Source organism: Neoarius graeffei, chromosome 2, assembly GCF_027579695.1.
Source record: "Neoarius graeffei isolate fNeoGra1 chromosome 2, fNeoGra1.pri, whole genome shotgun sequence".
In the NCBI taxonomy this organism is placed as follows: Eukaryota; Metazoa; Chordata; class Actinopteri; order Siluriformes; family Ariidae; genus Neoarius; species Neoarius graeffei.
Window position 1 is genome coordinate 17,938,881 of NC_083570.1, and position 22,298 is coordinate 17,961,178.

Consider the following 22,298-nt stretch of genomic DNA (forward strand, 5'->3'; position numbering starts at 1 on the left):
TTAAATTGGATCTGTCTTTTATCACAAACACTGTGCCCAGCCTTGGTATGGAGCCCTGTTTATTTATTTCTGTGTCCCGTTTCTTTCTAGCCTCTGTTATTGCGTTTTATGTCTGATGTCTGCTACATGCAACCCTAGACAAATTAACACTGCCTTGTTTCACTGCTCAGATGGGTTAACAAACACTGACCCATTTACTTTTTGCTATACATTTTATCAAAATTGCGTTAACTGATAAACTAACCTGAAATGAAATGATCACTGCAAAGTCTGGAGTACTCTGTTGGCTCCCAATCCTGTCTCTTCACAGCTGCAATCCGTTTGGCCCTCTTGTCTGGGTCAGTAGGAAACCGGTAGTGATGTGTCGGTCGCGAACGATCCGGTTCAAAGAGCCGGCTCTTTGAAGTGAACGACGGGAGCCGGCTCTTCGGTGGGAGCCGAGTTGGGGAGCCGAATTAGTTTTTTGTCCTTAGGTGCCTCAGAGAGAGAGACTTTCACAAAAAAAGTTGCTGTCCGATTGCGTCTTTGTGTTGTCTGTTACCATTCAAAGGAAAAAAAGTAGCATGGTGTACGCCTACTTTTTTTGGTTGGGGGGGTTGATGTCATTCACAGCTGCGAAAATACAAAAATTGGTGTAATGCTTAAAGCTGTGGCGCGCAGGGGAGAGGAGTCTGTGAGGCACCTGAGGAGGGGAAAATCAGCTGTGTATTTTATATTGGTAATATAACACAGTTTTGCATTATGTTTGTGAGAAAATAATTTATTAATTGGTAAGTAAGTTTTATTTCTATAGCTAGAACATTGTTACACTGCTATACTTTACAAAGCTTTGCAATGGCTACAAAAACTAAAAAATAAAATGGAAAACATCCTATTGATAAAATATAAATAATAATGTAATTAATTAACTAGTTAATTGCAGCAATTAAATCAAAAATAAAATCTCAGGAGCCGTTTGGGAGCCGAAAGAGCCGGCTCCTTATAGTCAGAAGAGCCAAAAGAGCCGGCTCCCGAAAAAGAGCCGAAATTCCCATCACTAGAAACCGGTAAAAGGAGCGTCCTGCACGCTGTCCCTGTCTGTTGTGGCAGCCCACAGCACAACAAGCAAACACCATGGTTATTTATAGAGTGCTTACTGACAAATTAATCTATTCTAGGTGTCTGTAACACGTTTTTTTTTTCAAGCTGGTTCTCCCTCTCTGTCTGCAGCGTTAGTATGTAGAAAAGTAACATTTTGCTCAACTTGAAGGTTCAAATTGTCAACACCCATGACCCATAGTATCTTCCCTCTTTAAGCCAGCCAACAGTCTTAAGTTCAAGACTGTTGAACATGCTTTATGGAATATATATGCATGAGCTTCATTGTTTCTAAATATGTTTGATGAATAAGGCCTATAATGTTCTGCAAGGAGCTCCTCGAAGCATTAAACCCTACCCCATACCTGTTTCCATGTAACAGTGTAATCTACCATGGATCTCCCCACCAAACCACCAGAGGGCCCCCTCCTCTGAATTTTGAATTAATTTTTTGATGGTGCTTTTCATTTTCTTTTTTCCTGAGACTCACATAGACACAGTCTATGTGAAGCCTTACAGTTTACCTGCATTCTTATGAGTTCTGAACCATGATTATTTCTGATAACCATTGTATATGACCTTACCTTGCCTCTTCTTGCTTGCCTTGCCTTTGACCTTGCCTTGGTTTTGTCTGCATGTCAGATCTTTGGTGTTTTGACCCTGTTTAGCCTGTTGTTCTTGAGATTGTATTATGATTTGGACTTGTCTACGACCATTTTGGATTACAAGTATTTCACACTGAATATCTGTTAATACAGGGGTTCTCAACCTTTTCTACTTTAAGGCCCACCTATTCATTCTTGTACCAAGTCAGGGCCCATTAAAAAAGATCCCCAATTATTTTGGCTCATCTATTCTATGAGAATATTCTATTGTAAAGTGTATAAATGGAACACAACATCACTTCCTCTTACAGATGGGAGCCCAGGAATTAAATAAATGCAATAAAAACAAACTGATTTTAATTGTAGGTATTGTATTTAAACCGTATGGCTGTACCAGAAGTCAACATAAAACCATGCATGCAGGGCATTCTCAGCCAAAAGGGATTAATGATCCGAAAGTGGAGTCTGGTCGATTAACACAAGAACTTATTGCCATGTTTGTGTACAGCAAACAAGCAAGTTATTAAAACCAAGAAGTACACTCAAAAGAAGTGGATATAGAAACCACTTAATGAGATAGATCCTTACACATGGAGTTGGAAAATTATCCATCTGCTGAGTTCCCCAACATCTCAAACTACCTGGTGCTGCAAACATCGTTCTACATGGACACACAGATGAAAACCTGGAAGAGTATGGAGGCATACAGCTTTTTATCTGTGACTGGCTTAAAGATCTGGGGCTCAAGACACTACAAGATAGATGGCGGTAGATGGATTCAAGTGCAGGAAGAGTGTTTATTAGCAGCCGTGATATTTACAAAAACAAAACACAAACGAAAGCAGAATCATAAAGCAAATTATTTAAACAGCATTATAAACATGGCTAGAAACAAATGTGACAGTGATAATACTTCAAAGTCTCTCTGAAAACATTGTCTGTATCTGTGCGTGCTGATTGCGCTCAAATCAGTATCAAGTGTTTCCCATAACGACTGGGTCCCAAGCGCGTGCACACCATGCTCCGTGAGTGAGCGCAGCCACTCGAGCTGCACCAGACTCAAGTGCACAAAGGCGCAACAGTCAAATGTTCACCTGCTGTGTAACTTTTAGCTCGCATGTATATCACCGTGCATCGCCACCAAAATGCTTCATTTTCATCGATAACCCATTGCAAAGCATCGCAAGCTGTAGTGTGACCATAACTTAATGAGGCGGATGTGATGTCGGATGCAACCCAGTAATTGTACCCTAATATGAGTAACAATTACCTTCAACTTGAAAAAATATTGCGGCCCATTAGATGGCACTTTAGTGGGTCACGGCCCAGTGGTTGAGAAACACTGTGTTAATAAACCTCCTGTAAATGGATCCATATAGTGCTTCTGTGAGCCTTCATTTACAACCAACCATTTCACCCTACAAAACAGATGTACCTGTACATCTGTGTGTATTCATCGATCTTATCCTGGGAATGGATGGTCCTGCACTATTTTGTATTTTCCCTGCTTCACTACACTTAATGAAGGGGTGGAGAATAAATAGGGAGTGTTTTCATGAAACAGTGAAAGTTTCAATTTTTCTTTACCTGCTTTCTCCAAACATTAGGACTTTTGGTACTGGGCTGACCATGACTAATTATGTTGTTCTGCTGCAATCTACAGGCATCCCTCAGCTGATTTTGCTCACTCATGTGGACCAGGTGTGTCCGGCAGTAGAGGAGGATGTGAAATATGTCTACTCCAGCCAAACTGTGCAGGATAAGGTAGTCCCTCGGTTTGCCTTAGTATCTACATTCACAGGGTCCTTCCAAATAGTGTATGCTATTGACAATAAACATATTTTTTTCTAACTCAGTCCTGCTTGCTAAAATGCTGGACTTATCTGAACAGTCTGATTTTTTTTCTGGGTGACATGGTGGTGCAGTGGTTAGCACTGTCGCCTCACAGCAAGAAGGTTCTGGGTTTGAGCCCAGTGGCTGATGAGGGCCTTTCTGTGTTTAGTTCTCCCGGTGTCTGCGTGGGTTTCCTCCACAGTTCAAAGGCATGCAGTCAGGTTAACTGGCTATTCTAAATTGCCCGTATGTGTGAATGTGTGTGTGAGTACGCAGAAAGGAAATGGCTACCATACTCCTGCAATTCTGGCCAAGTCAACCAAACATGACTTCATCCACTTCAAGCCTGGATTAGGTTTAGCAGTGATAATGATGACTTAATTGCATACATAATATGCATACATAATATGTCTGCAATTTGCGAAAACGTACAAAATGTATATTTAGTGAACATGTTTGATCCATTTTTGTCTTTACCCAGATGAAGAAAGCAGCTGACTTGGTGGGTTTGCCATTGTCCTATGTTCTGCCCGTGAAGAACTATGTTTACCAGCTGACAATGGACTGCAACACTGACATCCTGCTCCTAAGTGTGGTTATGAACATCTTACAGGCTGTGGATGACACACTCGAGGATCAGTACTCTATTAGCCCTGAAGTAGCTCCTATCTCTATAACACCTGAAAAAGATAGCATTGAAAATGGACTTGGTCTTTTTGACTAAGATCACAAAAATCCAGATTACACACTGTCATTTTAGCTTTACAGTGATCGGTATCACTGATCACTTTACAGTGATTTATTATATGGTGGGGCGTTAACTATTTTGTCTTGTCTTTACACTTTTGCAACAAATTCATTTAAAAAGTTATTTCAATCAAAAACAAAATAGTACCATTTCCACGGCATACTTTCCATTTGTCAGTGTTACTCCTTTGGTCTTCACTGTTGCATTTCATGGGCTCTATTTTCATGACAGGGCAGAAGTGCATTGATGGTTACTGACTGGGTGTTGCTATTTTCATTTGTTACAAGCTAAATTTTCATGTTTTTCATGTTTGGTTGCTATTTTTGCTACTATTTTAGGTTAATAGATTGAGCTGAATGAATTTGGGTAGGATGATGTAAAAGTGGACACAACATTCAGCCAAAGGTTTTTTTAGTACAGACGCAGGGATAAAAATGTATTTTCCTGACTTACAAGTCCGAACCCATTTCTTCCAACCAGGAGTCTCATTAATCAAAGCGTGCACAGAAGAAAAAGATTGTGTAAGAGTTTGTCAAATAAATAAATACAATTTAAAAAAATTTTATGAGTATGTGTGCGTTCTATTGCCACAATTACATTGAGAAACTTTCTAACAGCATGAACGTTCATCATTTCTGTCATCTTTTCCACTACTGGTTTTGGCAGTGTAATGTTTTACAGTGTAAGTAATATGAATAAACATAAGATGTGTCATTATTCAACTTGTAGTTGGATGGGAAATACCAGTACCGTCTCCAAATTCTCTGAGAAATTGACTGATGAGCCACTCCTCACTCAGCATAGTGTCCAGTGGTGCAAAAACACATTCCCTCTGCAAATCTTTCAAAGTATCGATCTTTATATTTGCCTTTTATACTATTTAACTATACATTCTGTCTGTCATCTGTCTGCATCTTGTGAGCACCAAAATCGGTAATTACTGTTTCAGTTATTCTGATATGATTGACAGTAAGTGGAATGGAACCTCCTCATAATCAGTTTACTTTGCTATTACACTTTTTCTACCACTCGGGGTTCTTGTGTATGGATGGTCAAATATCATGTATGAACAAAGCTTGATAAACCCCATTCACTGCATCGAAACATGCGTTCTCATGGTTTATACGCAAACCTATGTGTATGCACAGTTGATTTAAAAAAAACAGGTTTTATGGAAGTTCACTATTTATATGTTTGAATATCTAATTGTTTTTGCAGCTGGTATGTGAACAGCTAAAAACGTATACAGACTGGTTTCTATAAATCTTTTCACCAGCATATAACACTAACTAGGAATGCAACTTCCTGACATTCGCAAAACGATGCTTACGATCCATGATAAAATCTTTACCAGCTGCTTCATTTGTTTATCATTTAATTATCTGGAAATTCAGTTATATAAGTAATACAGAGTGAATGCTAAGAATTAAATTAAATTTTATTTAGAATCGGAATCACAGTCTCTTCATTTCACTAAGTATATTACACGTATGAGGAATTTGCCATAATGTGCGCACACATGTATGACATGTAAACAGACAGGACAAGTGTACAGACTATTAACAATATTCAAGAAAACACACATTTAACTACTGGGAATATGACATAAACATAGAATAATAGAGTAAAATCCATCCATCCATCCATTCATCCATTATCCATAACCACTTATCCTGTGCAGGGTCACGGGCAAGCTGGAGCCTATTCCAGCTGACTATGGGCAAGAGGCGGGGTACACCCTGGACAAGTCACCACATCATCGCAGGGCTGACACATAAAGACAAACAACCATTCACACTCACATTCACACCTACGGTCAATTTACAGCCACCAATTAGCCTAACCTGCATGTCTTTTGACTGTGGGGGAAACCAGAACACTCCCACGCAGACACGGAGAGAACACGCAAACTCCACACAGAAAGGCCCCCATCGGCCACTGGGCTCAAACCCAGAACCTTCTTGCTGTGAGGCGACAGTGCTAACCACTACACCACCGTGCCACCCATAATAGAGTAAAATATTAGATATAAAGAAGCTCTTGTGAAAGTTATGTAGAAGGGAAAATATATACATGATCTGAGGAAACAGAAATAAAATTATTTTTTTACAGTTGATTCCAGAATCTGTGGTATCTGGCACCAAGATGTTAGCAGCCGATCCTTCAAGTCATATCAGTTACGAAATGGGGCCTCCATGGATCTGACTTGTTTGTCCACAGATGCTCGATCAGAGTGAGATCTGGGAAATCTGGAGGCCACGTCAACGCCTTGAACTCTTTGTCATGTTCCTCAACCCATTCCTGAACAATTTTTGTAGTGTCACAGGGTGCATTATCCTGGTTACAGAGGCCAGTGCCATGAGGGAATACTTGCTGATTGTCATGAAAGGGTCTGCAACAATGTTTATGTAGGTGGTACATGTCAAAGTAACATCCACATGAATACCAGGACCCAAGGTTTCCCAGCAGAACATTACTGAGAGAATCACACCGCCTCTGTTGGCATGTCTTCTTCCCATAGTGCATTCTGATACTCATGTGCCTATTGTGGTGGTGGACAGGAGTCAGGATGGGCACTCTGACTGGTCTGTGGCTATACATCCACATACACAGCAAGCTGCGATGCACTGTGTGATCAGACATCTTTCTCTCATAGCCAGCATCAAGTTTTTCAGCAATCTGTGTTATAGTACCTCTTCTGTGGAATCAGACCAGACAGGTTAGCCTTCACTCCCTATGTGCATCAATGAGCCTGTTGCTGGTTCACCGATTGCCCTTCCTTGGCCCACTTTTCGTAGGTACTAACTACTGCATACCAGGAACACCCCGCAAGACATGCCGTTTTAGAGATGTTCTGTCCCAGTCACCGAGCCATCACAATTTGGCCCTTGTCAAAGTCAATCAGATCCTTACGCTTGCCCATTATTCCATTTGGTTTTGACATTGAGCTCAATAATAAAACCAAAATTTGACAAACCTTTGCAGTGGATTTTGCATTTATGTCTGCTGAGTCCAAAAACTTCATGTCTACTACACATTCATACTGGATCTGTTATGTAAGCATCATCTTAACTCGCTACTGGCAGTGGAATGAGCAACAGCACATTTAAAATGTAATCTATTTTGGCAACCCCAGCATTCAGTTATTGGTTATGAGTGGTTGATTTTTTTTTTGGTAGAGAGAGAGATTAACTCTATAATTGATGATTGATAATTGATGGGATAAGCCTAGCACCTGTGCTACATACCTAGTTAGGCTGTTACAATTAATAACGTGTCAATGACACTGCTGTAACCACCACCAGGTTATCTTCTCTTCACCAGTGGTACTCTGATGGTCAGTGTGTTATACACTGTACAAGGTACCAAGTGAGTAATACTCAGTAATTCTAGACATACAAACTACACTCACTGGCCACTTTAATAGGAACTTGTTCTTGATTCTCAGATTCCTGTTCGTGGCTACAGGAGTGGAACCCAATGTGATCTTCTGCTGTTGCACGCTGAGATGCTTTTCTGCTCACCACGGTTGTAAATAGTGATTATATGAGTTACTCTATCCTTCCTGGCAGCTTGAACCAATCTGTCCATTTTCCTCTGACCTCTTTTATCAACCAGGTGTTTGTTTCCACCCAGAGAACTGTCGCTCACTCACTCGTTGTTTTGCGCACCATTCTGTGTAAACTCTAGAGACTGTTGTGTGTGTGAACCCCAGGAGATCAGCAGTTTCTGAAATACTCAAACCAGTCCATCTGACTCAAACCAACACCCATGCCATACTGAAAGAAAGTGATACTTTGAGATCACAATTTTTCCCATTCTGATGTCTGAATATTGTGAATATTAACTGAAGCTCTTGATTTGTATCTGCAAGATCGTATGCACTGTGCTGCTGTCAAGGGATCGGCTGATTAAAGAACTGCATAAAATAACAGGTGGATGTATGGGTGCTCCTAATAAAGTGGCTGAGTGAGTGTATACCTAATAAAATTATCAGCAAGAGCTCTGCATGAGCATTTATTATAACAGCAAATCTGGCATGGTTCCAGGTTGCCCTAAGCACAGTGAAACAGGAAATAAATGCTTGAGGCTTTTGAAATGAAATAAATATGTAAAACATGAAATAAAGATGTAAATCTTACAGCTTTTTCATGGCTGATTTGTATAGCTAGGAAGAGTGAACAAGTCATCAGACAATGATTTATTCTTGAAGTTCAGAAACTGAATCTGGGGAGAAGGTGGACGTTTCAACTAGAAAATATGAACACACTGCAGGGAAGCAAACAGAAGTAACGATACACTGCTTTGAATACTTCCAATAGCTTGAAACATTTACAATAAATTAAAATGGACAGTTTTTGGCAGATCAAATGCCTCAAAACACCACGTAAACATGTCATAATTTCTTGTTTTGATCTGAGGTATCTTCATTCATAACAACTGTTGCATCATCCTTGATGTGGTGCATATGTAACTTCCTCCATCAGACGCAACTTCCTCCAGCTTTGGCATGGCAGCCATGACCAGCACAGCATTTTTGACTTAACTTTTAGATAAAACTGTAAAAGCAAAGTAAAGTAAAACTTATAATCTGCTCTAAATATGGACAAGATCTTTGATGGTTTGTTTATATAATGCTTTTAGGCCATATCCTTCGAGAAGAACCTCAGTTGGTCAGTTTCAACCTGGGACAAAACCCATCGGTGAGATTCGATCTGTGATATCTGTGAATCTGAGTCATGAAGCAACATAACAAATCTCACTAGAAAAGCATAAGCAGTATGAGTAATACAGGATGTATGTTATGAATGAGCCAAAGGTTAGTCATAACTAGTGGTCATGCCTTTTTTGTTGTTGTTTTTTTGAGTAGCAGTTAAAAAGATTTCAAACAAAAAAATAAATAATGTAAACACATTAGCTATCAATCCTGAATAGCCATATTAGCATCACTAGGTCATGTGCTTATTTAACAGTCTATGCCTGCCCTGTTGAAAAAAAAAAAAAAACCTAATCAAAACCACAAAAAAAAAAGCTATAGACCTAATTTAATTCCAGTGCTGAATCCTATTTTAAATAAATAAATAAATAAATAAATAAATTATTATTTGGAAATTTAAACCTTTTGTTTGATGGAAACCATTAAGAATGGTTAATATTCATAATGACTAATTTGTTGAGCATTGTTCTGTTTTACTTTCAGTCATGCTGTCTGATGATGTAGTATGCATATACGAGTGCATCTCAAAATATTGGAATATCGTGAAAATTTTTTTTCATAAGTTCATTCAAAAAGGAAAAGTTTCATATATTCTATCTTCATTACATGTAAAGTGAAATATTTCAAGGCTTTTTGTGCTTTAATTTTGTTGATTATGTCCTACAGCTCATGAAAATCAGAAATCCACTATCTCAAATTATTAGAACATTTCATTTTGAGTTTGAGTAAAACAGTGGCTGGTGTCAGCGCATCAAGAGCCACCACGCACAGATGTCTTCAGGAAAGGGGCTACAACTGTTGCGTTCCTAATATCAAGCCACTCCTGAACACAGGAAGTCAAAGCTGTCCTCAACAGGAAGAAGGCCGCCTTCAGGGACAGGGACAGGGAGGTGATGAAAGCAGCACAGCAGGAGGTGAAACGCTGCGTGAGGGAAGCTAAGGACAGCTACAGGAGAAAGGTGGAGCAGAAGCTGAAGGAGAACAGCATGAGGGAGGTCTGGGAAGGTGTGAAAACCATCACAGGCCACAACACAAAGACCAGAGTCATTGAGGGGACAGTGGAGAGTTGAATGACTTCTTCAACTGGTTCAACCAGCCCACCATGTCCACCCCCACCCTCCCCCTCACTGCAGCCATCTCTCCTTCTTCCCTCAACACACCTCCCCCCAGTCATTGCAGCAGCCCCCTCCTCCCCCACTTCAACACAGACTCCTCCATGCATTACTGCAGACCAGTTCAGAGGTCAACTGAGGAAGCTTCACCCCAGGAAAGCAGCAGGCCCGGACAAGGTGTGTCCCCGACTACTGAAGACCTGTGCTGCTGAACTGGGTGAACCACTTCAACGCATTTTCAACCTCAGCCTGCAGCTAGGGAAAGTGCCCACCCTCTGGAAGACATCATGCATTGTTCCAGTTCCCAAGAAGAACCGGCCCAGCGAGCTGAACAACTTCCGACTGGTGGCACTCACTTCACATCTGATGATGACGTTGGAGCGACTCTTCCTCAGCCTCCTCAGACCCCAGGTGTAACATGCCCAGGACTGTCTGCAGTTTGCGTACCAGGCAGGTGTTGGTGTGGAAGACACCAACCTCTACCTGCTACACCGAGCCCACTCGCATCTGGATAAGGGAAATGGCACAGTGAGGATCCTCTTCTTGGACTTCTCGAGTGCCTTCAACACCATCCAGCCCCTTATGCTTCAGGACAAACTGAACAGGATGCGAGTGGACCCCTGCCTGGTCACCTGGATCTCCAGCTACCTCACCGACAGGCCGCAGTATGGCAGGCTGAAGGACATCACGTCTGATATTGTGATTAGCAGCACCGGAGCACCCCTGGGCACGGTGCTGGCCCCTCTTCTCTTCACCCTGTACACCGCTGACTTCTGCTACAACTCGGAGCTGTGTCACATTCAGAAGTTCGCCGATGACACAGCCATTGTGGAGTGTATCAGGGATGACAGAGAGCAGGAGTATAGGAGCCTGGTGAGGAACTTTGCCATTTGGTGCAGCAGGAACCATCTGCAGCTCAACACCTCGAAGACCAAGGAGCTGGTCATTGACTTTGGGAGGTCCAGAACAAGGTCACGACCAGTTCTGATCGAGGGAGTCAAGGTGGAGGCTGTGGATTCCTACAAGTACCTCGGGCTAGGGCTGGACAGCAAGCTGGACTGGACTTACAACACCAACCACCTGTACAGGAAGGGACAGAGCAGGCTGTACTTCCTGAGGAGGCTGCGGTCCTTTAACATCTGCAGGAAACTCCTGTGGATGTTCTATCAGTCTGTGGTCGCCAGTGTCCTGTTTTACACCATGGTGTGCTGGGGGGGCAGCACATCCAAGGAGGACACATGCAGGCTGGACAAACTAATCAGGTGGGCCAGCTCTGTGGTCGGCATGAAGCTGAACTCTCTGGTGATGGTGGCAGAGAAGACGACTATGGACAAAATACTGAACATCATGGACGATGCCAGTCACCCTCTGCACACCGTCATCAGCAACCAGAGGAGCCTGTTCAGTGACAGAATGCTCCTTCCCTCACGCCATCAGACTGTACAACTCCTCTCTGGAGGGGAGGAGGGGTAACAGGAGGACAGAGGATGGGAAGGAGCAGTAGCCTAGCCTGACAATAAACAATACTGGACAATGTGCAATATAATGTGCAATACCTCTTCCGTTGGCCCTTTTTTTCTCTCCTCCCTCTTCCCCATAGATTATTCTTATTCTTTTTTATATTTGTATATGCAAATACCTAATTTAATTTATCTAGAAGTTTTTTCTCTATTTCTATTCTCTGTTTATCCTGTAATGATGCTACTGGAATTTTAATTTCCCTGAGGGAACCCGCCCAAAGGGATCAATAAAGTTCTATCTAATCTAATCTAATCTAATCTAATCTAATCTAATCTAATCTAATCTAATCTAACTAGAGACAACATCAAAAGCATCTTATCTGGGCTGAGGAGAGAAAGAACTGGACTGTTGCTCAATGGTCTAAAGTAAATTTCGCATTTCATTTGGAAATCAAGGTCCAAGAGTCTGGAGGAAGAGTGGAGAGGCACAGAATCCAAGGTGTTTGAAGACTGGTGTGAAGTTTCTGCAGTCTGTGATGATTTGGAGTGCCATGTCATCTGCTGGTGTTGGTCCATTGTGTTTTATCAAGTCCAAAATCAACACAGCATCTACCAGAAGATATTAGAGCGCTTCATGCTTCCATATGCTGAAAAACTTTATGGAGCTGCTGATTTCCTTTTTAAGTAGAACTGAGCACCTGCCCACAGTGTCAAAACTACTACCAAATGATTTGCTAACCATGATATTACTGTGTTTGATTGGCCAGCCAACTCGCCTGACCAGAACCCCATAGAAAATCTATGGGGTTTTGTCAAGAGGAAGATGAGAAACACCTGAAGCCCACTATCAAAGCAACCTGGGCTTCAATAACACCTCAGCAGTGCCACAGGCTGATCACCTCCATGCCACGCCACAATCATGCAGTAATTTGTTGTAAAGGAGCCCCAACCAAGTACTGAGTGTATAAATGAACATACTTTTCAGAAGTTGGACATTTCTGGATTGTGAATCCTTTTTTGATTGATCTTAGAAAATATTGCAATAATTTGAGATAGTGGATTTCTGATTTTCATGAGCTATAAACCATCTCATCTCATCTCATCTCATCTCATCTCATCTCATCTCATTATCTCTAGCCGCTTTATCCCGCTCCACAGGGTCGCAGGCAAGCCGGAGCCTATCCCAGCTGACTACAGGCGAAAGGCGGGGTGCACCCTGGACAAGTCGCCAGGTCATCACAGGGCTGACACATAGACACAGACAACCATTCACACTCACATTCACACCTACGGTCAATTTAGAGTCACCAGTTAACCTAACCTGCATGTCTTTGGACTGTGGGGGAAACCGGAGCACCCGGAGGAAACCCACGCGGACACGGGGAGAACATACAAAGTCCGCACAGAAAGGCCCTCGCCGGCCATGGGGGTCGAACCCGGACCTTCTTGCTGTGAGGCGACAGCGCTAACCACTACACCACCGTGCCGCCCTGCTATAAACCATAATCATCAAAATTAAAACAAAAAAGGCTTGAAATATTTCATTTTTGTGTAATGAATATAGAATATATGAAAGTTTACCTTTTTGAATTCAATTACGAAAAAACTTTTTCATAATATTCTGATTTTTTGAGATGCACTAGTGTGTGTGTGTGTGTGTGTGTGTGTGTGTGTGTGTGTAAAAAAAGAATGTTCAGTAGAAAACATATATGAAGATATAGCTCCTTTAATTTCCGTCATTGTTTCATATGCTACATGAAATATCTTTGACATGCCTTTATATTATATCATAGTTCATTTCCTTTTATGGTGTGTGCACAGAAGTTAGGTGACGATGTTACCTCCTTGCAATTTACATTCGCACGCTCAGCCTCTTCAACAACAGGAAGTCTACCATTGTCTGGTTTCCTTGCTTGAGAAGACTTTTAAACTGATTTAAAATGGAAAGGCAAAGGTAAAATAAAATTACAAAATTCAATAAGATCTAACTCTGAAAACCTTTTGATCTAACACAGTTCATACAATGTCTTAGAGGGACTTAAGACAAGCCTTGTTAGAGAACCGCAATCAGTCGGCTAGTCTCGACATGTTAGCTTTGAAGACAAGACAGAGAGCGTGTTCTAGCATGCGAAATTCAGGACGTTAAATCTTGAGTAAGAGAATGTTTGCTCAACCTTTGTTTCATATTTAGTAATGACTTGTAATGACATTTCACTTCTCATTTCGTTTTTTTGTCATGTACCAGTCATAAAACTGGTGTGACGGACTGAAATACGGGAAGACATGGCACTCAGTCAAAACTATAAATATGTTGTACATGCGACAAAGAGCACATATAACAATTCGGACCTTGTTTTATGGAACACAAATTTGAACAGCTGGCTAAACTTTCATTCCATAATTTTGAGTCAACATTCCAAGAAAAGTCTCAGCCTAAAAACACAGTCTCATCATGATCCGTGAGGAAAGTTCTAGAATGCTAGTTAGCTAACTAGCTAGCTAGTTAACCAAGATAGACAGGTTTTTTTTTTTTTGGGGGGGGGGGGGGGGGGTTGTTTGTTTATTTGTTTTGATTGGATAGTGTTGGTAATTTTAAATCATTAAAATTTCATATTTTCTGTATTAACTGATTTGAATTTCTCGGTTTCCATTTTGATTCTAGGCTGCTCAAATTGCTGATTGACGATCCCTTTCCTTACATCAAATGGACTTCTGACTCATACCCGTTTACCAATACTTGTGTCCTAGACTCATTGCTAGCTGCTCTTCATACAACCTACATGAAATATACAAATATAGAAAATCTTTTAAATAGCAATGATTTTTTCAGAAAAATTATGATTTTGTTCAAAGAAAAAAAGTATAATGACGCTCGACATCTCTGTGTGAAAGAGCTGAGTCTTGGTAAAGTTGACCTTCGTGGCCATGTCAAAGATTATTTCCCACTATTTGCGAAACTGGCATGTGCAGAAATCACTTATAACCAAAACCTTCCAAATGATGGTGCCAACTATAAAGAAATACCCAGGTAAGTGTATAAGCAACTTTAAAAGCAATAGCCTCTGCTTTTATAAATGATTAAAAAAAAAACATGACCTCTCATGGACATAATTAATTTTAAGTAATTTGGCATGTTTTAACAAATAGTTCATTTGTAAAGAGCAAGATTTATATACTTTAACATTCAGGTTAAATCTTTCTGCATGTAATGTGATGTTTGTTTTGGCAGCATATTTATGAAATATGGTGATGTAAAAGTTCTGGGCAACCAATCTGATCCAAATCTAATTCTGGTTCATGGTGAACCTCACAATGTTCTGTATTGTACTGAACCGCCACTCCAAGTTGATGATGAGAAGAAAAGGTAACTGTACAAATGCTTCAAAAATCATTTTACATCAGTTTCAGCAAAACTGAATTTTGAAACTAAAGTTTATTTGTTTATCCCCGTTATGTCTCTTGAATGGTGTATTTATCTTCCTTTTAGGATCTTTGTGCTTCAATTTTTACTGCTTGGGAAGGAACAAGAACAACACATGAGGACGTGTTTCCAATACTCCAAAAATGAATGGTATCTATATGACAATGATCATATAAAGCCTTCATTTCAGCCTTTTGAGTGGGAGAGTCACGTAAACTATGTCAAATGTTTGGCTGGATACGTCAGTATAACCCAAGCAAACGAAGATAAGCTTGGTAAGAGTTGCAGTTTAATCTCAGTTTGGGTGTGGGATATATTTAACTCTCTTAAACACCAAGGGTAGTGAGAATCACCTGAATACATTCTTGGACACATGCATGCTGAGACCTGAAGTGATGTATGACAAAGTATTTGCTATAAATCCTACTGTCATTGGGGTGTCATGGGAGGGGGAGTACTTCTGGTGGGGAGGCTTAGCAGCCCTGAAAGGGACTTGGCAATCGACCTTTGGACCCCACCTGACACCCAACTCTCACCAGTGGCTACAAGAAGTTGTAGCACATGCAGCATGCCCCGGTTAACCGTCTTGACAGATGGGCTAAAGCTGGTTGAGGGTAGCCAATGGGTCTCAATCACTCAGTGAGCTGGGGGGATATGTCTGTCCCAGCATGTGAAGACTGGCTCTGGCGGATTGGGTGGAGGAGACCAACAGGTAGGTCCAACAGCCGAGAAGGCAGTCCTAGCAGGTGTCGTGGAGCACTTAGAGCAAGATGAGACACGAAGGAAGTCTTGGTCATCCACTGTCGCAGGGGAGGTCTCCATCCATAATGGTTTTTGGTGCCACCGTATCAAGATTTCTTCTGCCAAGAGAGTCGGATTGCCCCTGTGCAACAGCTCTACCATTTAAAATTACTTCACACATAGGTGCTTGTGCATCTCAGCCCCCTACTGTCATACAACTCTCATTCCCTCTCCTCTTCTCACCTTGTACACTTGTCAGACCATATATGGAGCTGTCTGCTTCACAGTTATAGGTAATATGTCCAAAGCTCGCTTGCCTTGAGTACATTTTTCATACATTTATGATGACTCTACATAGATCCCAGAGACCCAGGCTTTCTGCCCAAGGTCCATCCATCCATCCATTATCTGTAACTGCTTTTCCTGTGCAGGGTCGCAGGCAAGCTAGACCCTATCCCAGCTGACTATGGGCGAAAGGCAGGGTACACCCTGGACAAGTCACTAGGTCATCGCAGGGCTAACACATAGCGACAAACAACCATTCACACTCACATCTACGGCCAATTTAGAGTCCCAATTAGCCTAAGCTGCATGTTTTTGGACTGTGGGGGAAACTGGAGCATCCGGAGGAAACCAACGCAGACATGGGGAGAACATGCAAACTCCACACAGAAAGGCCCCCGTCAGCCACTGGAATTGAACGCAGAACCTTCTTGCTGTGAGGTGACAATACTAACCACTACACCACTGTGCTGTCTCCTGCCCAGGGTCATATTACTCAATTTTTGCAAACCAGGCAATTCCATGAAGGTGAACCTGCAAAGCATTCCCATTTGTGCCCAGTTCAGACCACATGGTAAGATTTAAACGAACCAATAGTTGGACCGGTTATCTCTCATTGTGAAAAGAAGCAAGTGACTCCATTGTATGAACTGGTCATCATCACCAAGGTAGGTATGCTGAACACACAGCCTCTACTGTGACATGCAACTCTGCATACAGTGGTGCTTGAAAGTTTGTGAACCCTTTAGAATTTTCTATATTTCTGCATAGATATGACCTAAAACATCAGATTTTAGTCCTAAAGTCCTAAAAAGTAGATAAAGTCTTAAAAGTAGATAAAGAGAGCCCAGTTAAACAAATGAGACAAAAATATTATACTTGGTCATTTATTTATTGAGGAAAATGATCCAATATTACATATCTGTAAGTGGCAAAGGTATGTGAACCCCCCGTGCAGCAATAACTGCAACTAAACGTTTCTGGTAACTGTTGATCGGTCCTGCACACTAGCTTGGAGGAATTTTGGCCCATTACTCCGTACAGAACAACTTCAACTCTGGGATGTTGGTGGGTTTCCTCACATGAACTGCTCGCTTCAGGATCTTCCACAACATTTCGATTGGATTAAGGTCAGGACTTTGACTTGGTCATTCCAAAATATTAACTCTATTCTTTAACCATTCTTTTGCAGAGCAACTAGTGTACTTAGGGTCATTGTCTTGACCCATGACCCATCATCTCTTGAGATTCAGTTCATGGACAGATGTCCTGACATTTTCCATTAGAATTCGCTGGTATAGTTCAGAATTCATTGTTCCATCAATGATGGCAAGCCGTCCTGGCCCAGATGCAGCAAAACAGGCCCAAACCATGATACTACCACCACCATGTTTCACAGATGGGATAAGGTCCTTATGCTGGAATGCAGTGTTTTCCTTTCTCCAAACATAACACTTCTCATTTAAACCAAAAAGTTTCTATTTTGGACTCATCCATCCACAAAACATTTTTCCAATAGCCACATGATCTTTAGCAAACTGCAGACGAGCAGCAATGTTCTTTTTGGAGAGCAGTGTGCCATGCACACCATTGTTGTTCAGTGTTCTCCTGATGGTGGACTCATGAACATTAACATTAGCCAATGTGAGAGAGGCCTTCAGTTGCTTAGAAGTTACCCTGGGATCCTTTGTGACCTCGCTGACTATTACACGCCTTGCTCTTGGAGTGATCTTTGTTGGTCGACCACTCCTGGGGAAGGTAACAGTGGTCTTGAATTTCCTCCATTTGTACACAATCTGTCTGACTGTGGATTGGTGGAGTCCAAACTCTTTAGAGATGGTTTTGTAACCTTTTCCAGCCTGATGAGCATCAACAACGCTTTTTCTGAGGTCCTCAGAAATCTCCTTTGTTTGTGCCGTGATACACTTCCACAAGCATGTGCTGTGAAGATCAGACTTTGACAGATCCCTGTTCTTTAAATAAAACAGGGTGCCCACTCACACCTGATTGTCATCCCATTGATTGAAAACACCTGACTCTAATTTCACATTCAAATTTACTGCTAATCCTAGAGGTTCACATACTTTTGCCACTCACAGATATGTAATATTGGATCATTTTCCTCAATAAATAAATGACCAAGTATAATATTTTTGTCTCGTTTGTTTAACTGGGTTCTCTTTATCTACTTTTAGGACTTGCATGAAAATCTGATGATGTTTTAGATCATATTTATGCAGAAATATAGAAAATTCTAAAGGGTTCACAAACTTTCAAGCACCAATGTACACCACCAACATATTCTACAAGGCTAAAATTGCTTCTCCCAGTGGTTTGGATGCTTTCCCAGAGAGATCACAGGTGTGCTGGCTGGTAATGAAGGCTTTGTTGGAGGAGGTTTTCTCCTCCATTTTTTGTTGGTTTGTTTGCCTTTTCCCAGCGTAACTCAAAAAGTAGTGAACAGATTTCGATGAAATGTTGATGCAAATTCGGATATATACGTGGATCCAGGATTTATTTATTTATTTATTTATTTTGTCTGTTCCCAATGTAACTCAAAAATCAGTGAACGGATTTTGATGAAATTGGGTGTACAGCTTATCCTGTCTTATCCTCGGTTCAAGCGATTTGATTTTGATGTTGATATGTGGCTTGGCGCAGGCATGCAGTCTACCAAGTGTCCTTTTAGTTGCATTTGTCATCCAGGTGAATCTCATCACCCTTGATATAATATTGTCTTTATTGCAAATAATGTATCACACATCACTTCATGAATTAAACACTTCAAATACAGGATACAAACAAGAACTAACCAGGTGATTCTCACTGCCTCTGCTGGTTACCATATTTCTCAGCATGGAATTATGATTATCATTTTCACATACAATTCTTTATCCACAAATCTCATCAGGATACAGTGATTCACTTTTCTTTGTTCCACTCTATAGGCATTCCTGAGACTGGAGAAACAGCAGGAGCAAGGCCTTTTTCCAGTGATACCAGTTCCATCCATTCAGATTCAGGATGGTCAGTGGAGGACATGGAAGGGGATGATCAGCTCTCTTTCGCGATTCCTGAGACTAGACAAGGACTTCCCAGTCCAAAGCCTTTCTATGAAAATCAGCCAGAGATTTCCCCCATATTCAGCAACCAGGAACAGCCAATAATTGACAGAGAAATGCCATCCTGCAGCAGGATGTTAGTACAGTTTGTCATTGATCGATTTATTCCGAACAGTAAAGAAGAAAAAAAATTAAAAATTAAAAAAATGCAATAATCAAAACATTGTCATGAACAACCAGAATAGCGTAGCCACAAGGCAATAACATATATGGCACCTCAAGCCAAATCACCCATCACACACATGACATCGGTTCTGACCCACACTCGTCCTTGTCTTGCCTTTCATCCATCCATTTTTTCTCCATTTTGCCGCTAATCAGTGGAAGCTTGACTGAGTCATTCCTCCCTTCCCCCATAGGTGATGATGCATTTGGCAAGAATCTGCTCATTTGAGACTTTGACAGCAAATCAACTTCAACTCAATGGCCACTTTACTAGGAATACTTGCACACACGATAGCAATTAGCATATAAGCATTCACGTGTTACCATGCTAGCTGTTACCATGTTACCCGTTACGATATCATGCCTGCTGTTAGCTCGCGAGTTGTTAGCATGTTCACCATTAGCATGTTATCATGAGAGCTGTTAACATGTTAGGATTAGCATGGTAGCATGCAGAGTTCGCATGTTTGCTGTTAGCGAGTTCGCCTAAGCATGTTAGCATGCTAACTGTTAGCATGTTAGCTGTTAGCATGTCACCCTCAGTGTGTTAGCATGCTAAAAGTTAACATACTAGCCATTAGCATGTTAGCCTGTTAGCTGTTAGCATGATAGCTGTCAGCATATTAGCCTTAGTGTTAGAATTTTAATAAATAGCATGTTAATCATTAGCATGTTAGAATGCTAGCTGTTATCATGTTAGCATTAACATGCTAGCTTTTAGCATGTTAGTATGCTGTTAGCATGTTAGTATGCTAACTGTTAGCATGCTAGTTAGCATGTTGGCATTAGCATGTTGGCATGCTAGCATGATAGCTGTTCTGCTACAGCTCAGCAAGCACACTGCATTTTCTCTGCGGAAATTCAGTCTAGTTTATTTTATAATTATTAAATAACATAATTTTTGTTTTAGACAGATTTAATGATAATTTATTTCGATCAAACCAACTTTTTAACCCGCACAATTCTGAAGAGATTATGTTTTCGAACTCATGTAAATTTGTTCCAGAACAAAACACATTCGTGTCATCTGCATAAAAGTTATGAAGTGGTGGAAATTGTGGTGGCACCAATGTAAGGAGTTATAGCTATAAATCTATTTGTTATACTGATCTGTAAATGTTACTGTAGTACCACCATTGCATGTAGGTTGACAAAACTGCACTTGTTCATTGTGTGAAGTTCTCTTTTATGTGTCGTCGCTTGACCCAGTGTAATTTTGTGTTATGAAGACTGCATGATGCTACACTGTAAAAAATAATTAGGTGGTTTAACTTCAAATTCTAATTTAAGCAGATGCCTCAAAATTCCAAGTTTTTTTAACTCATCGTTTCATGTTGTGCAAACCTTTGAATTGCTTGCCTTGAGTCAACGTAACTGTACTGCTACTGTTGTTCCAACTTTGCTGTTTAAGTTCAAAATAAAGTCAACACAATTATGCTAGTCAACATAAATGTACGGTTATTGCTATTTTAACTTTGCTGTGGAAGTTCAAAATAAACGTTAACTCTGTTTGAAGTATTCTGTTCACTTATCCCCATTAGTTTTGCCAACTCCATGATTCAATCCAGGAAAGGGTTTTAATCATCAATATGCATTCTGTTCACTTATCCCCATTAGTTTTGCCAACTCCATAATTTAATCTAGAAAAGTTTTAACCATCAATATACATTCTATACACTTATCTTAAGTGCATTCATTTCATAATTTCAATTAAATGTCTTAATTGAATCACCACAAATATTTTTTTCGAACATTGGCTTTAATGAAAAATACTGTAATGTCAGACAAAATTTGCTTTGAGCCATAAGCAACTGCTTTGTAGTTTTCCTTAAAGAAACAATACACCATTAGTCATCTGTTGATAGTATTTTAACACTTCCTTACTTGTCCTCTCCAGAACCAAGAGGAAATTTGCTGTATAGAGCAATATAAGCAACTGGTTTGCAGCCGTCCTTAAAGAAACAAAATACACCATTTTGTCATTTAACTGTATTATCACACTTGAATGTCTCTCTCCAGAACCTGACATTTAAAAATGCCTGAGTAAAACAAATAAAACATTTCCAGCTCCAGACATGTACAACAGCTGTATATAGCAGCTTAAAAGTGTCAACCTTACATAGTCCAGAAAGGAATAAGGAAGTATGAACAAGTGTGAGGCGAGTGCACACCTGTCTGTGTGTGCATGTGTGTCTGTGTGTGTGTGTCGGTCTGCGCGCGCGCGTTTGCGTCGGTCTGCCTGTGTGCGTGCGTGCGTTTGCATGCCGGTCTGCCTGTGTGTACACGTGTTTGTGTCGGTCTGCCTGTGTGTACGCGTGCTTGTGTCGGTCTGCCTGTGTGTACGCGTGCTTGTGTCGGTCTGCCTGTGTGTACGCGTGTTTGTGTCGGTCTGCCTGTGTGCGCGCGTTGCCGTTTCAGTCTGTCTGTGTGCACATATGTTTGTGTCTGTCTGTACACGTGTTTGTGTCTGTCTGCCTGTGTGTACGTGTCAGTCTGCCTGTGTGTGCGCGCGTTGGCGTGTCAGTCTGTCTGTGTGTACACGTGTTTGCGTCAGCCTGCCTGTTTGTGCGTTGGCATGTCGGTCTGTGTGCGCACGTGTGTTTGCGTCAGTCTATGTGTGTGTACACGTTTGTGTGTCTGTCTGTGTGCTCTTGTTTGCATGTCAGTCTGTGTGTGCGCACACGTGTTTGTGTCGGTCTGCCTGTGTGCGTGCATGTTTGTGTGTCAGTCAGTCTGTGTGTGTACGCGCGCTTGCATGTCAGTCTGCCTGTGTGTGCGCCTTTGTGTCGGTCTGCTTGTGTGCGTGCGGCATGTCAGTCTGTGCTTGTGTGCGCGCGTTTGCATTGGTCTGTCTCTGTGCGCGCCCGTTTGCGTCGGTCTGTCTGTGCGCGCGCGTGTGCATTTGTGTGCTGGTCTGTTTGTGTGAGCACGTGTTGGTCTGTCTGTGTGCGCGCGCTGTGCGCGTGTGCATTTACATGTCAGTCTCTGTGTGTGTGTGTGTGTGCGCGTGTGTGT

General features: G+C 41.3%; 1 protein-coding gene across 2 annotated transcripts; it reads left to right on the plus strand.

Annotated features, from left to right (window-relative positions):
- Positions 1-8,785: 8,785 nt before the first annotated feature.
- Positions 8,786-20,759, plus strand: LOC132872242 (uncharacterized). 2 transcript variants are annotated; one of them, XM_060906944.1, is made up of 5 exons: positions 8,786-8,966; positions 14,215-14,580; positions 14,782-14,916; positions 15,040-15,248; positions 18,945-20,759. In XM_060906944.1, exons 2-5 carry the CDS (start codon positions 14,333-14,335, stop codon positions 19,271-19,273), a joined length of 921 nt encoding a protein of 306 aa, XP_060762927.1. In that variant the 5' UTR covers positions 8,786-8,966; positions 14,215-14,332; the 3' UTR covers positions 19,274-20,759. The 2 variants fall into 2 exon arrangements, with proteins under 2 accessions (XP_060762927.1, XP_060762919.1); XM_060906936.1 differs by lacking the exon at positions 8,786-8,966 and adding an exon at positions 13,421-13,506.
- The last annotated feature ends 1,539 nt before the right edge of the window (positions 20,760-22,298 follow it).

Coding starts and splice junctions, on each gene's coding strand:
- LOC132872242 (XM_060906936.1), top strand. Junction 14,581..14,781: donor AACTATAAAGAAATACCCAG/GTAAGTGTATAA, acceptor TTGTTTTGGCAG/CATATTTATGAAATATGGTG. Junction 15,249..18,944: donor AGCAAACGAAGATAAGCTTG/GTAAGAGTTGCA, acceptor TCCACTCTATAG/GCATTCCTGAGACTGGAGAA.